The sequence below is a fragment of the Montipora capricornis genome, chromosome 7 (assembly GCF_036669925.1).
Source record: "Montipora capricornis isolate CH-2021 chromosome 7, ASM3666992v2, whole genome shotgun sequence".
NCBI lineage: Eukaryota > Metazoa > Cnidaria > Anthozoa > Scleractinia > Acroporidae > Montipora > Montipora capricornis.
In genome coordinates this window covers 45,998,481-46,013,480 of record NC_090889.1, presented here as the reverse complement: position 1 = coordinate 46,013,480, position 15,000 = coordinate 45,998,481, and the positions used below count along the sequence as shown (strand labels likewise).

Here is a 15,000-nt window from a genome sequence, read left to right as displayed (position 1 = left end):
CCATGAGTCGTAGCCGTTGTGAAATCTCCGATGACGTAATGGTCTTAATTAATTTGGAACATTCTTCGGATATGTATGGGTATCAACGATACGACAATAACACTATTAACAACTTACAGCTGTCTTTCTTAAAAATCACGATTAATTTTTTTTTTACATGAGTAAAGCGGTAGCAAAGTAGTCACATGAGTCACACAATTGAAGAATTACGTTATCCACGACTATGTTTAGTACGGTGGTTATTTCCCTACCAATGAAAGTTGCAACGTCGACACATTCGTAATGACGTAATGACCTTTTATGTATTCAATACTTGCTTCCAATCAAGCAATTCAATAACTCTAAAAGGCAATATATTTTGTACTAAATAAAGAGTGCAATATTCATGAAATTTTAAGTACATTAACGTTTTAACAGCTTTTGGCGAATAAACATCATAAGTTGCGTGATTCGGAGTGCCACTGACTATATGACCGAGTAGAATTTTTGGTCTGCTCACCAACAAAACTAAATTTTATCTGTTTTCTTACCACTATAGTCGCAACGTAGTACACATTCCAAAGCATTCCTTGTTGATTCACTGATGACTATAGACACAAAATCACCTGATGAATCTGACAACAACGACTGCACACAAACTTATTGCACCATTACTTATAGCCGTTGTCAAATCCGATCAGTCATAGCTGTTGTGAAATCTCTATGACGTAATAGTCTTAGCTTTCTTTCTTAAAAGTTATGATGACATATTTCAATAACACAAAAATATATATATTTTGCTCTAAATAAAGAGCGGACTATTCATAAAATTTTAAGTACATTAACGTTTTAACAGCTTTTTGGCGAATAAACATCATAAGTTGCGTGACTGGAAGTCCCACTGACTATGTGGCCGAGTGAAAGTTTCGTTCAGCTCGCCGACAAAACGAAAAAAACAAGATCTTTTAGATCTTATAAACGCGCTTTAAAAATTTAGCTGTCCTCGTACCACTATAGTCGCAACGTAGTGCATATTCCATAGCAGTCCTTAATGAGTCATTGATTACTGTAGACACAAAATCACCTGATCAACCTTTAGCGCAACAACTCACAACAACGACTGCACACGATCTTATTGCACCGTCACTTATAGCCGTTGTAAACACTCCGATTGCAACATCAGTCGTAGCAGTTGTGAAATATCCGATGACGTAATGGTCTTAATTAATCTGGACCTTTTTTCGTATTTGTATGGATATGAACGATACGAGAATAGAGCTTTTTTTCTTAAAAATCACGATTAAACTTAATTATTTTTTTACACGAGCAAAGGGGTTGCAAAGTAGTCACACGAGTCACATAATTCAAGAATTACGTTATCTACGGTTATCTTTAGTACAGTGGTTACTTCCCTACCAATAAAAGTTGAAACGTCGACGCATTTCATGAATGACGTAATGGCTTTTTATGTATTCGATACTCGCTTCTAATCAAACGCTTCAATAACACAAAAAGCAATATATTTTGTATTAAATAAAGAGTGGAATATTCAAAAATTTTAAGTACATTAACGTCTTAACAGCTTTTGGCGAATAAACATCAACGTGCAAACCAAGAACCGCGATCGGCTCATGGCCGCGCGGGTAATAAGCAACGTGCAGAGCAAGAACCACGCTCGGCCCATGGCCGCGCGGTTAAAAATGGGGATGGATCAGTCACACGCTCTGCAAGCCTGTCTCTAACGTCACCAGACAAGCCATTGAATGGAGTCCACATCGGAAGCGGAAGGTGGGCCGACCAAAACAGACCTGGTGCAGAAGCGTTGACGCTGAAGTGAAGGCAGCTGGTAAGACGAGGACCGAGATGTAGAGGATTTCCCAGAACCATGTTCGTTCAAGGGGTGTTGTGGCGACCCTTTGTTCCCCTGGGAATTCAAAGGCATGTTGATACAAAACGAAAATATTATCCAACCTGAGACACATTTAACCCCAGTATCTGCAACTCGACAGACTGGCTTCTCTCCTCGTCGGATGGTGTTCGCGGTTCTTCGGCAGGTGGAGGAGGAGGAGGTTCAGCTCCCTTTTCAAGTCCTTTCAGCAAATAGACAAACATGTATTTCAAAACTAGTACACTTTACATTGACACAACTTTGTTAAACATAGTAATTCAGAACACTAGAAGTCATGTTTAGTTCTTCTAATATGAAAAATGCCCAAACAGAGATGTATCCCTTCTTGAAAAATTTGGGAGGTTCAGCTAATTAATATTCAAGAATTAATATTCGCTCTATTGCCTCTTAATTGCGGCTGTCGTACCCTTTCAGATTTCTACATTACTTAAAAAATAAAACCAGACGTTGCATGAAGCTTACAGTGGGTTGCCAGTGGTAAGTGTTACACAAACACAAAAAAAAACTGAATTGGGTGGTATTGAACTGCAGCGTTCTAGCTATTTTTTTCAAGTGGGGGGTCATGAAGACCATTTGAGGGGTCACCCAGACGTCGTGCCAACAGAGGCCCTTTGGCTCACACGTTCAGACGTTTAATTATTTTGTAATGTCCTGTCCAATTTTGAGGTCTTTCAATTTTTTAAGCTTTGTTAATAAATTCAGTATAAAGATAAAAAGTGTGTGCATTTGTGACAAATGTGCACACTTTCTTTAAGACTTATCGAGTACGAGTAATAACATATGTCGATTTCCTTCAATGAAAATGCATCTTGTGGGTTTTCACTTTTCGACATCATTTTAAAGAAAGTGACCCTTCAATATGCAAGGTGCAGACATCTTGGCGAAATTTTTCACTCACACTGATGCGTTGTTGCGGTAATCTTATTGGCGATAACATGAGCCGAAAACATGCGAGAGACTTAACTGGTTTTTACAAATGATAATGATAATGATAATGATAATGATAATGATAATGATAATGATAATGATAATGATATGGATAATACTAATAATAAAAATAAAGCACACAAATATGCGTAGGAATTGGAGATAAGTTTATCTCTTAGGTATCCAAATCCTTCACTTACTTTAGCTAGAAGACCAAAGGTAGAAGTTGGGGAACGAAGATCAAAGAACACTTGAAGCGTACAGTGATAGATAAGCTACAGGAGATGATAAAGGCAGAGAATTGGCATGGGCGGTTATTCACTTCGCGTTGGAATGATGAAGAACTTAGTCAAGATGCGTGTTTTGCATGGATGAAGGGTTACCCATCGGCACCCACCCATACAGTTGCAGGCATGATCGAACTCTATGAACAACTCTTGCCAACTTAAGGGTAAACAACACAGAAGGCCAAAACAAGACAGGGAGCCGTAAGACGCGGGCTGTGTGGTAAAGAAGGAGAGTGACTTCCACACATTTTGTCAGGATGTTCTACATTTGCTTAATCAAAGTATTTGGACCGACACAATGCTGCTCTGAAGATATTATTCTTCAAGTTGGTGGAAAGTTTCCCTCCTTGGTACTCACCTGTGAAACCAAAACCTATCTATGAGTCGGATGGAGGGAAATAATAATAATAATAATATTTCATTTATATAGCGCTCACATCCATTACCTGTCCGAGGCGCTTTACAAAATTATCTCTGAAACTACAATTATAAAATTTAGGAATAAAAATTAAAAACTAAAAAACTAAAAATATAATGAGTTACTCTCAATAAATCTAATAAAAAGGAAGGTCTTAAGTTTTTTCTTAAATGATAAAACTGTACTGGATTGACGTATTTCCAAAGGGATAGTGTTCCAAATCTTCGGGGTACAAACAGAAAAGGCTCTATCACCATATGTTTTGGTTTTACAAGTTGGCTGGATTAGCAGGTCTTGAAAATTCGAGCGAAGAGATCTAGCTGATTTCCGATGTTCCAGGAGATTTGTTAGATATTGTGGACAGAGACCATTCAATGATTTGTAGACAAAATAAAGATGTTTAAACACGATCCGATACGAGACCGGCAACCAATGAAGTTGTACTAAGATAGGAGTAATATGATCATATTTCCGTGCACATTGGGGGATGTGGCGGTATATGCAGAATACACATTTGTTAGAGCTGATTGGCCGTTCCGAAATTCAGCAAGGAACTGGGGCTAGTTTCAAATTTTAACTAATCGATAAACTTCCACTACCACATGAAAGATCATGTTGAGATTCATTTGGTCATTTGGCCAAGTATGGTGCTTTTAGGGTGAACAGAGACCAAGTTATGGACCTTGAAACATGGTTCAAAATCCATACAGGCGTCTCTAATTTTGATACAGCGTCCCCCAAAACCATATAAACTCTTAAAATTTTTATGATTTCCGTTATACTCTTTAAAATGGGCAAACATAGCGATTTTGATCGCAGCTTCTTTCAAATTGTAGGTACATGACGGGATTTTACAGTTGTTACTAAACTGATTTAAAAAAAATATTCAGTTTATATGGTTTTGGGTGTCGCTTTGTCAAAATTAGAGACGTTTGTATAGATTTTGAACCGTATTTCAAGGTTCATAACTTGGTCTCCGTTCACCTGTAAAAGCATCATACTTGGTCAAATGACCAATCTTAACATGATCTTTCATGTGGTGGTGTAAGTTCATCGATTAGTTAAAATTTGAAACTCGTCCCAGTTCCCTGCTGAATTTCGGAACGGCCAATAGAGTTGACGTACGCTTCTTCGACTACAAGGCAAAGCAAGTCTGGGCAGTAGAAATGAGCTGCCCCTGGATTGATAACCGTGAAAAGAAAGTTGAAGAGAAGGCAATAAAATATGGACCATTACTTTTCGAATCAACAAACATTTCAAAACAGATTTCACGATAAAAGTTAACGTTAAGAAGCAACGACGTTTCGACCGTTCGACGGTCATTTTCAAATTGAAAAGTAAAATGTTTGTATGCGCTTAAATATATACAATCGATCATAAAAATGCTAATGAGATACTGACTAAAACTCTAAATATGTATATAGAAACAATACAAGAAAATTGCGGCATGAATGATAAAGAAAAACGCTATGGAGATAGAAATCATATAAAAGTGAAATAATTAATTAAATAGCTTCGCGCGGATATAAGGGCAAAATTTTCTTGTCACTGTCATGGCACATCGAAAAACAGTGTAGGCAAAATGAGTAAAAAAAGTACTTGTTCGCTTGCATTTTAGAGCAAAACAAAGAAACAAATCAACTATTTCTTTATGTCCATCAAAAGAGTGTGTGGAGTAACTACATCCACGAAGTTTGAACTATTACTAATATACTGTTTTGTCGTTCTCGTTCTCTTTCTCTCTTCTTTCGTTTCTGTTCTGTCATAGTTCGTCCAGGAATCATGCGACCTTACCAAATTAAAAATCTTCTGGAGATATGCCAAAAAGCAGTACTAAACAAACTAAAAATTAACACTCCTTTAAGTTTATATCCCTCCGATGCTTCCTCCGATGCTTGACTTGAACATGAATGTCCAATATCAAAGATGTGCGCTTTAAACTAGCTGGAGTGTCAGCTGGATGGCCTCGGTATGGTCAGGTGATTGATTGGCATACATGGATGGGTGAATGGACGTACGGTAGTACGGTGACCAAAACCAACATTTCTCGCACAGATGGGTTTTCATATTTTCTTACCCATGGTGCTCCGCGCTCGCCGATCCACCCCTCCATGTTTGCCAATGTGACCAGTATCACGTGCTCAAGTCTAGAGATCAGCGAGGAGGCCACAAAAGCTCTTGACAGTCGACGCTTTTCGTTTTCAGGAAGAAAATGGTTTGGAATTTTTCTCCTCAATTTTTCGCCGGTTTCAATCCAGGTTTGACATAATACAGCTGTGGTCAGGACACATCGGTGGCTATGTATTTATTCAAGACTAGTCAAGCATTGGAGGGATATAAACTTAAAACTGAGAGTTTATTTTTAAATCCTTAGAGCTGCTTTTTGCTCTGTAATGCAATTTTTGGCCTAAGTCTTATCTTAAGGAGATTATTAATTTTGAATCTGATAAGGTTGCATGATGCCTGGACGGCCTATGACAAAAGTGTAGAAACGAAAGAAGAGAGAAAGAGAACGAGAACGACAAAACGGTACACCAGTAATAGCTTAAACTTGGTGGAAGACGTTACTCCGCAAATTCTTTTCTTGGACACTAAACCGTTTTTTACGGATGGGTTATTTTAAGTGGATGCGTATTTTTAAAAGGTGGTTTAATCCTTTTTTCATTTTTTCAGGAGTGAAACTCGACTTTTTATTCTCAACTGAAATTAAGTAAGAATCATCTGTTCTCTTATTGGAAATAATCGATTTGTTTGTTTGTTTGGCTTTAAAATGCGAGCGAACAAGAGTTTTTTTACTCCGTTTGCCTAACTGTTTTCCTTGTGCCTCGAAAGTGACAAAAAAATTTTGCCCTTATGTTACAAACACGTCATCAATCGCAATGAGCTCTCGTAAAAGGGAGGAGAAATATCGCTAGCTTGTGTTTAAGAAGTTTGCCGATCCTGGTTACAAGCCAAGCTGGTGTGTTTCAATGAAATACATCAAAATGTAGATGATCACGTTCTCAGAGATAAAGTGGGATAAAGTACATCAATAGAACTCTTTTTTTGACCTTGAACCGACGAAGACGAATGAAAGCTGATAAAGCTAATATTTTATGACCAATATTTACCTCCCCCTACGGTCCTGGCAGTGAATATCTGACTTCCTTTGAAACTGAATGCTCTTCTCCCCGAGTGAATTGTTACAGCCAGGACCTGTACACTGTATTCAGTTTGTGCTCTAAGTCGCAGTACCTCTAACTGCATCCGTGTTCCATTATAATTAGCTATTGCCACAGTCGGTCCAGCATCGTTATTAGTTGGTGTACATACAACAGCATAAAAGGCAAGAATATAAGGATGATCGGGAACATAGTAAGCCCAAGAGACGTTCATGCTTGAATATTTTACGCTGAAGATGCTGATGTTCCAGTCGTTAACTACTGGAGCTAAAAGAAATAGGAGAAAATGGTTATTGCATAAATGATGTTAAAAATTCGGATTAGTGAATAACCCTACGAAGCTTAAGCCTTCACCCTTACACGTTCCAGCAAAATCATATCCTCGCTGCGATGAAATGAAGGGTATGTCGCATCCCGTTGGGTTTTTATTTTGGATATACATGTAAAAACCGTTTTGTGTTAAACAGGCTGCCGACGATTTTTTTTTTAACTAGGACAGCCCATTTCCGAGTTCCCCTCAGCCTCCCTATCAAAGCGATGCCTGGTGCACAACCGTTCATATGAAAATGAGTTTAATTTGCACGTGAATGAAATTTTACTTTCATATGAAAGGATCAGCACTAAGACTCGCTTTGAGAAAGAGGCAAAGGTTATTCGGAAATGGCCTAATGCTTCTTGTTGGTTATGACGTTGTAACTTCCGCCATCTTGGATTCCGACGCCATCTTGGATTTTGAGATTTTTGTTAGAAAGAACGAAAACTGATAAAACATGTATTCAACATCACAATGGATGGGAAAAAAAAAAAAAGATTTATTTTTGATTTAAATAGAAATATGAAGTAATGTGTTTGGATTCGTCCAGGAAAAGTTTCTCGGCCCAAACGGAACAAGTTAGCGGTAACCTTTAAAGTACCTATAGGCCGTAAACATCGGACCCTGAATTATGAAGCAAACGATTTGGACGAAATGGGTAAGGGTATACATTTGCTGACTGTCGATTACAATAAACACTGGACTGAATATTCACGACCACCATTCGATTCCGTCCCCGTGTGATTATTACAGGTACCCTGGAGACGAATCTTGCCCCTTCATATTCTTGTGCCTTTCCAACTAAAAAGGACAAGTTTGACGGTATAGTTGACTGTTATACTATCGACTACAGTTAAAACTTCGAGTAAAGAAAAGATATTTCTCCCGACGTTAACTGGTACAATAGAGAACAATCTCTTATGATTATTTTGTCACTTCAATCAATACACGATTGAGTGGAAACACATTGGCTACGATCGAGTAAGCCTTGAGAAAGGCTGGAGACATTCTATATTAGTATTTCTATATCTGTTACGTTGAATGTGTAGGAAACCCACCTCTCCATCAAGTCACATGTGTCATATGTGTCAGCGGTCGAGGTATTATTTTCCTTACCATTTATTATTGATTCATTGATAACCAGGTATTGAGCTTGAAATCCATGCCAGGACTCAGTGTAACGAGTGGATTTGTAATCGAAGTGAAACTTCTGCGCCAGAAAAAAGAAGGTGTCTCTCTGACCACACAGGAGTTCGGGTCTTACACCACTGTCATCGCTAACAGAAACAGAGACGTTTCTGAAAAGAAAAGAAAAAAGACAAACATCATTTGATGTGTTATATCAAATAGGTCCGTTTAATATATCTTATTAATCGAAACTAAAACCAAGAAAAAGACGGAGAAAAAAAATCGTAGAAATCTATGCTAATGAAAACAAGATATCCAAATGATTTCCTTTGTTTCAACTTGACGAATTATTGATGTCTTTAATAAGAAGTATTATAAATTTGATTTCAGTTGCTTCGTTTTGTCGCATGCCATGCCATCGGAAGGACTTATAAAACAACATAAACAACGCGATTTCTACTATTAACGATTCATTGTTTCTCAAGTTTCTCTTGCTTCATAGCGTTGTGATGCACGCAGAAAGTTTAGACAGCACCAAAGGAGCGTACGAGTAGCTCAAGGCGCAGCCGAGAGCAACTTTAGCTTCTGGAGTATTCCCAAATGTTCTCAAGTACATTATAAGTCAACCATGCGTAGCTAAAAGTATGAATGAATTCTCCTATAACTACATGGCGAGGTGAAGTTAAGTTTGCTTACGTCATGATGCACGCTTACGTCATGATGCACGCTTACGTATACTGAGTTCACTAGATATAACATACTGGCATTTGTAGGACAGTGGAATATTGAAAAGAGGAAAGGAGAGTAAAACGCTTTTGTCTTCGTCACCAGGGTCAATGTCCCAAGTGCAGTCTGAATTTTCGATTCTTTTAGGAAATCCAGGACTTTGAATAACACCTGAACTGTTGTTTACTGCTGATCCACATTCTGAGGGGAAAAAAATAATGAACTGGTTTTATAGAACATCCATACACCTCATTCATATAAGATCAGAGAGTTAAAGGACTGGTAATGTGTATGCACGACCGAAACGTTCAACTGTAGAGTTTTTAACCAATAAGCTTCTTTTGATTTAACAATCACTCTGCGAGCGCTCGTTGGACATATAAACAATAGTCTCTGTTTGACGCAAAAATATGTTCTGGTATTTGTCCGAGGACATTAGGGCTATTTATACGGGAGAAAATAAGACGCGTCTTTTCAATTCGCAACCTTTTGAATGAAAAGTACGAGGTGGTAACTATGAATTAACAGTTATTCGTCGAGGGCGTGCTAGATTTATAATGATAAATAACCAAATAAGACGCGAACCATTTATACGAGATGTTCGCGTCTTATGTAGGACGCGAACGTATAAATGGTACAGTTCGCGTCCTATTTAAGACGCGTCTTATTTTCTCCCGTATAAATGGATCCTATTATCTGTTTCGAGGAGCGAACAATTTTTTTGAGAGCGAAGCTCGAGGAAAACTGTGAGCTTTGAGGTCGGTCACGTGACGCGTTTAGACCATGCTGGGGGATAACCCTGCGATGGACTAGCATCACATCAAGAATGGAGTAGAAATACCCCTAGTCGCTTCATGCTACATGGAAACCTGAGATAAGCGCTGGCCTGATGATACAGAAACATAACCATAAATGTACATAAAATATACATAAACGTTAAATAAACTCTGCACGGATACACTGATTATATTTTCGTTGTTCAATAGGTTTTACCTGTTTCCGAGAAATGACTTACTTGTCTTGATATAGCTTGCCCTCTTGTCACTTCCTTCTCCTTTAGCCGTGAAGGCTTTAACCCACACTCTATAAAACGTATTGGGCTGAAGTCCAGTGATTGTCATCTCTAGTACGTCAGGGCCAACTGTTATATTTCTGACAGACCCGCCGTAATAGGACTTGAAAGCGAAGGTGTAATATATTCGATATCCTTTCAGATTACCACGAACATACTTTTGTGAAAGCCTTCCCCATCTGATCCTAATCGTGTTGTAATTAATGGCACGAGAATCATGGATATAAGGGCTTCTGGATGGCACTAAAAGACAATAGAACAAAACGTAATTGAACCAATCCAGGGTAAGGGGGACGGGGGGGTGGGGGGGGGGGGTCAAAAGAAACTATGCGCCCTGGGAAGGTCCAAAGAGGGAACCACAAGTCATTGTGAAGGTTATTCCAGTGGAAAGGAGAATGAGTGGATACATACATACAGATATTGTGTTTTAGATATGCATCAGTTACTCCTTTTTTTTCCACCCTTGCTTACCATAGAGTCTCCAGTAGCTCAGTGGTTACAGCGAATGGCTAGATCACGGAGGGGAGTGGGTTCGAATCCCATCAAGTGTTAATTAAAGACCTACCCAAATACATGGACTATGAATTGAACAAAGAATCAAAGAATGGCTATCGCTTGTTGTTTACCTATAATTTATTTTAATCTTTGTATCTTAATATATGAATCAATTTTACCTCCTTCTTCAGTTTGTACTTGAATCCAGCCAGTATTACCACGTTGACTTTCGTCAGTTAGAATGGCGACCAAAATCAAGCTGTAGTTGGTAAAAGGTTCCAATCTTGAGATATTCACCTGAGTTTTGTCTGCGGGCAACCAGAGTGCGCCGTAATAACCTGGCGCAGAAATACTGTTGTATAGGATGAGATATTTCTGAACGGAGGAAACGCCGAGAGAACTACTCGGAGGTGGCGTCCATGATAGATCGATAGATGAGTAGCTGGCATTGGCTTGAATCTCAGTCCAAAAGTCTAACGTCTCCCTTGATAAAAGCAAAGTAAGGTAAATAAAAAAACTAAGTTAATTTATTATTACTTCCTCTTTTGTTTATTTATTCTTTTTTTTACGAAATTAACCCTTAGCGCACATTCCTTTCCAGGAGTCCAGTGTCAGAAACCAAATGTGCCATATTTCACATTTCAGGCCTCGACCACACTAACGCGTTTTAAAAGTATCCGTTTTCGTCTCAACGAAAACGAAGCAAAATATTTTCCCCTACACGAGCGTTTCCTGTTTGTTTTCACCCGGCCGCACTAATGCACTTCGGCACCGTTTTTAAAAACCTCCGTTTCCACCTATCCACTCTGGAAACGGAGCATTTTCAAAACGATGCGTTTTCAAAAGCCTACATTTTTGAAATCGTTTTCGAAAGCTTCCATTTTTATCAACGTTTTCAGTTATTCAAGTATTGTGGACAATAGGAGAAAACGCATCAAAAAGTATGCATTTTCATACAAAACTGCATAAGTGTGGTCGGAACTTCAGACAACGACAATTTGCCGTCAGACAGTGTATGCTACACCAAACCCTTGCGGTCACGTCAGTTTGCTCTCCCTTCCCACATCGCAAATTGTGAAAAAGTGTGATATCAAGTATACAACTAATTGCAACTTCCATCTGGGACACGGTAGGATATCATGTTTAACAATATATCAATAACTACAGCGAAAGAGAGCCATAATGATGATGCAGTTCAGTATAGGTTTTACGTGTACGTACCAGTTATGATGGTGATATTTCGGTGTTCGGCTTTGTAATGCCCCAAGACTCTTGAGTTGTTCAATTGAGGATCATATCTATAGTCTTTGAAACCATCTGCACGAATATTCATGGTCTCCGCTTCAATCAGCATCGTCTCGTTTGTTAATTGTCCGCAGACTTCCAAAAGAAATCGCTCCTTATCATCGTAATCATGATAATCAGCATCACCCTTACCCGCTGTTACCGGGACAGAAATACGAACACCTCCACTAAGGTATAGACAGAGAAAAAGAAACAAATAATAGAAGGATGACAGAAACGTCTAAGAGCAGGCAGGGAAAAAATAAGGAGTCTAGACAGCAAAAAACTTTAAGGAAGCTGAAAATAAAAGTGATGAGATTCTTGTGGCTGGACACCTGCTGAGGGTCGAGCGCTGTCCCCTTCTACTCAGCCTTAGTAATACTGATAACGTTGATTGACCTATTTAAGACATTATCAGGATAAACATTCCTGCGTAATTATAAATTTTATTGGCAAAAACCGACTATGTGTCGTTAAAAGTCCTGTCAATGAGGGTTTTGACCAGCGCTATTTTGTAGCAAGGAAATGTAAAACTCTTGCGACTGTCGAGACTCAGGTCTTGTCTGAAGACGTATTTTATGACCGGCGTGATGCCTGGGGTGGGAGGGGAGGGGGGAGTCCAATATAAAAAGGACAGGGGTGCTCGTCTAAAATTTTGAAAGGACACCCTAAGAGGTACAGAGATCTTGTTTCGTGGGTGTGTCTTGATGTTTCCCCGAAGAGGTGCTATTCTCAAGCAACAGATGTTACAGTGCAACGCTTCTCAGCGTGTCCACCCAACAAACTTTCACATTTGACAACTACGTGTAAATTCGTCAACTCAACAACCCATGCAACGGTGTTCAACTTACAACTGTGCGAACTTTGCAAGGAGGCGTGACTGTCAATCAAATTCACACATCCTAATTGGCGGACAATTTGTAAAAAAAAACTATGTTAGGTCCCCACGGTAAGGCACGTCGCACTGTAACTGACACTGACTTTTTTCGGCTCAATACCCTAAAAGAAACCGCGAAAGCTCCTTCTGTGGACCCTTTGAGGCTGAAAACCCCGAGAGGTGCCAAACCCGCTTTTTAAATCCCCAAAAGGCACGACGACCATAGGGAGAGTCCCCTCGTGGGGTTAATGGTGTTGTCAACGGAATCCCCTTTAGCCACTGTTCTAGAATAATACAAGAATTCTTAAGTTACTGTTCCACCGTCGTCATGTGGAAGACAAATTCTTCATTTTCCCGGGATGTCAACTTTATTTTTACTTTACTTTAATTATTTCATTAACATTCAACAGCCAAACAATCATTTCAAGAACCTGTCACATACACAGCGGATATGTGAAATAAATGATTATTTGGGCATTTTACAGTTCAGATGCATCTTCAAAACGGATCCATGATATCGTTGGTCTTACCGCGTTTTAGTTTTCCTATCTAGTTAGACTCTTGATAACTAATTACTCGTCCTCCTACGTGAATGTACGGCTATGCATTTATTTGGTTTACGGTTCAGCCCTTGACGAAAATTGTCTCATTGGGATGTTGTGCTGAGCCGCTCAGCATGAATCTCTGTTTGGTATGTCCTTATTTACCTGCAATAGTCGTCGTATCTACGACCGAGAGACAACTCAGCAAATGTCAACCATATCATCGATGTTTCAGATTGAGGGTTGATGTTCCAATGGCAGCGAGATTCTTGGTACTGTACATAATAGAAATTATGACTGAATGGCTTGTCAGCGCTGGAGAAGTAGTTGCTATCTTCTGTAAGGTAGCCCCCACATACTGTGAAAACAAGGAGAACAACGGTACCTCTATCAATACGGATTAAAAGGATTCACAAGGTTACGTTTGTACTAGAACGTAATACTACCTTGAGGAACAAAAAACTCAAGGTTGATTATATGGACTGACTTCCTTGGATTGTAGTAATAAAATGTTTATTCTGTTGTGGAAAATTGAGAAAACTCTAGTTGCGCATACCTCCATTCGACGTGGCTTTCCATTCGTGTGCCTTTCTTTCCCTTTCTTTTCCTTCGTAGAAGATTACGAAGGGAGATTGATTTCTACCGAGACTGAATATCTGGGTTAACCCGGCCTCGGAAAGGGGGAGGGGGTTTGGGCTGCTACCAGCCCTTCCCTGCCGGGGTTCTGCTCGAACGTTTATTTACAAATACTGTTTCAACGGGGACAATTTCATAATTATTTCTCCAATGTTCTTGATGTTCCCATGGCATACATCGTTGTTCTTAATTCGATTTGTGCGGGTTTTAAACTTCAAGCAGTCAGCCAGTCACTCAATAACTGAGTCAACACCCACCGACGTAATTTTGAGTTTGACTCTAATTTTGTTGCTGTCGTTACGTTTTTACAATGCTAATATGTAAGTTGGTGTGTTTGTTTGCGTGCTTGTTTAGGGCCCGTCACGCAATCTTTTCTCCAAGACGTTCGTTGTTGAAGAAAGAATGGGCAGTAAAAAGCCATAATAACATTTTCAACGGAGGCTAAACTTTAACAGTTTTAGGAGAATTTAATAGACTGTTTTCACATAACGTCATTAACTTGTAAAATCAAAGCTGCCAAGTTTTCTAATTTTTTTATCGACACCAGGTAAAAAAATTACTTCGAAGTAAATGTTTTTAGCGGAACTCTGCGCGCGCCGAGCGCGCTCGCGCGGAGCACCATAATTAAGAAAATATGGTAACCCATGGATGCGAGAAATTTGGGCTTTATAGCTATGACGTCATCGACCGTCCGTACGTCCGCCCTCCATGTATGCCAATGTGACCAGTATCACTCTAGTTTACGGCATACATCTTTGACACTGGACACCCACGTTTTGATCAATTGACACGTATCATATCAAGGTAACAAGGTATCCGCTGACCAGCGTCACGTGACTATATTGCGGGCTCAAGTTTAAAGCTCATTGAGGTCACCTGCCTTTTTGAAGTTGACCGCTGACCGGGTACTGGTTTTCCATTGGATCGCAGGTTCAACCCAGGTAAACCCACCTAAAGATAAGCGAGGCTCAATTTTTTGCGCGCCTTCTGTGGCTCGACGCGGCTACACGGCCATACTACGCAACTATAGCTCGAAACAGTCAACACTTTCGTGTTCATGTGGAAAACGGTTTGGAAAGTGTTTTCTTTCTGCATTTTGTGCTGATTTCAATCCAGTTTGACATATCATGATAGCTGTAGTTCACACTGGTGGCTACGCAATGTTTCAAGTGAAGCATCGGAGGGTTATAAACTTAAAGCTGATTGTTTATTTTTAATTTGTTAAGAGCTGCTTTTTTCTCTGTTT

General features: G+C 39.4%; 1 protein-coding gene and 1 pseudogene across 1 annotated transcript in view; both read right to left on the bottom strand.

The window, feature by feature from the left end:
- LOC138056095 (uncharacterized) overlaps positions 1-9,915 on the bottom strand; it is a 15,122-nt pseudogene extending 5,207 nt beyond the window's left edge.
- Positions 9,916-9,977: 62 nt separating this feature from the next.
- LOC138057291 (MAM and fibronectin type III domain-containing protein 1-like) overlaps positions 9,978-15,000 on the bottom strand; it is a 27,554-nt gene continuing 22,531 nt past the window's right edge. Inside the window, exons 10-13 of the mRNA XM_068903343.1 lie at positions 13,284-13,476; positions 11,637-11,887; positions 10,595-10,899; positions 9,978-10,163 (exon numbers count right to left, since the gene is read on the bottom strand). Coding sequence (XP_068759444.1) covers positions 10,889-10,899; positions 11,637-11,887; positions 13,284-13,476 — 455 coding nt within the window. The 3' untranslated portion in view covers positions 9,978-10,163; positions 10,595-10,888. The remainder of the gene's footprint in view (positions 10,164-10,594; positions 10,900-11,636; positions 11,888-13,283; positions 13,477-15,000) is intronic.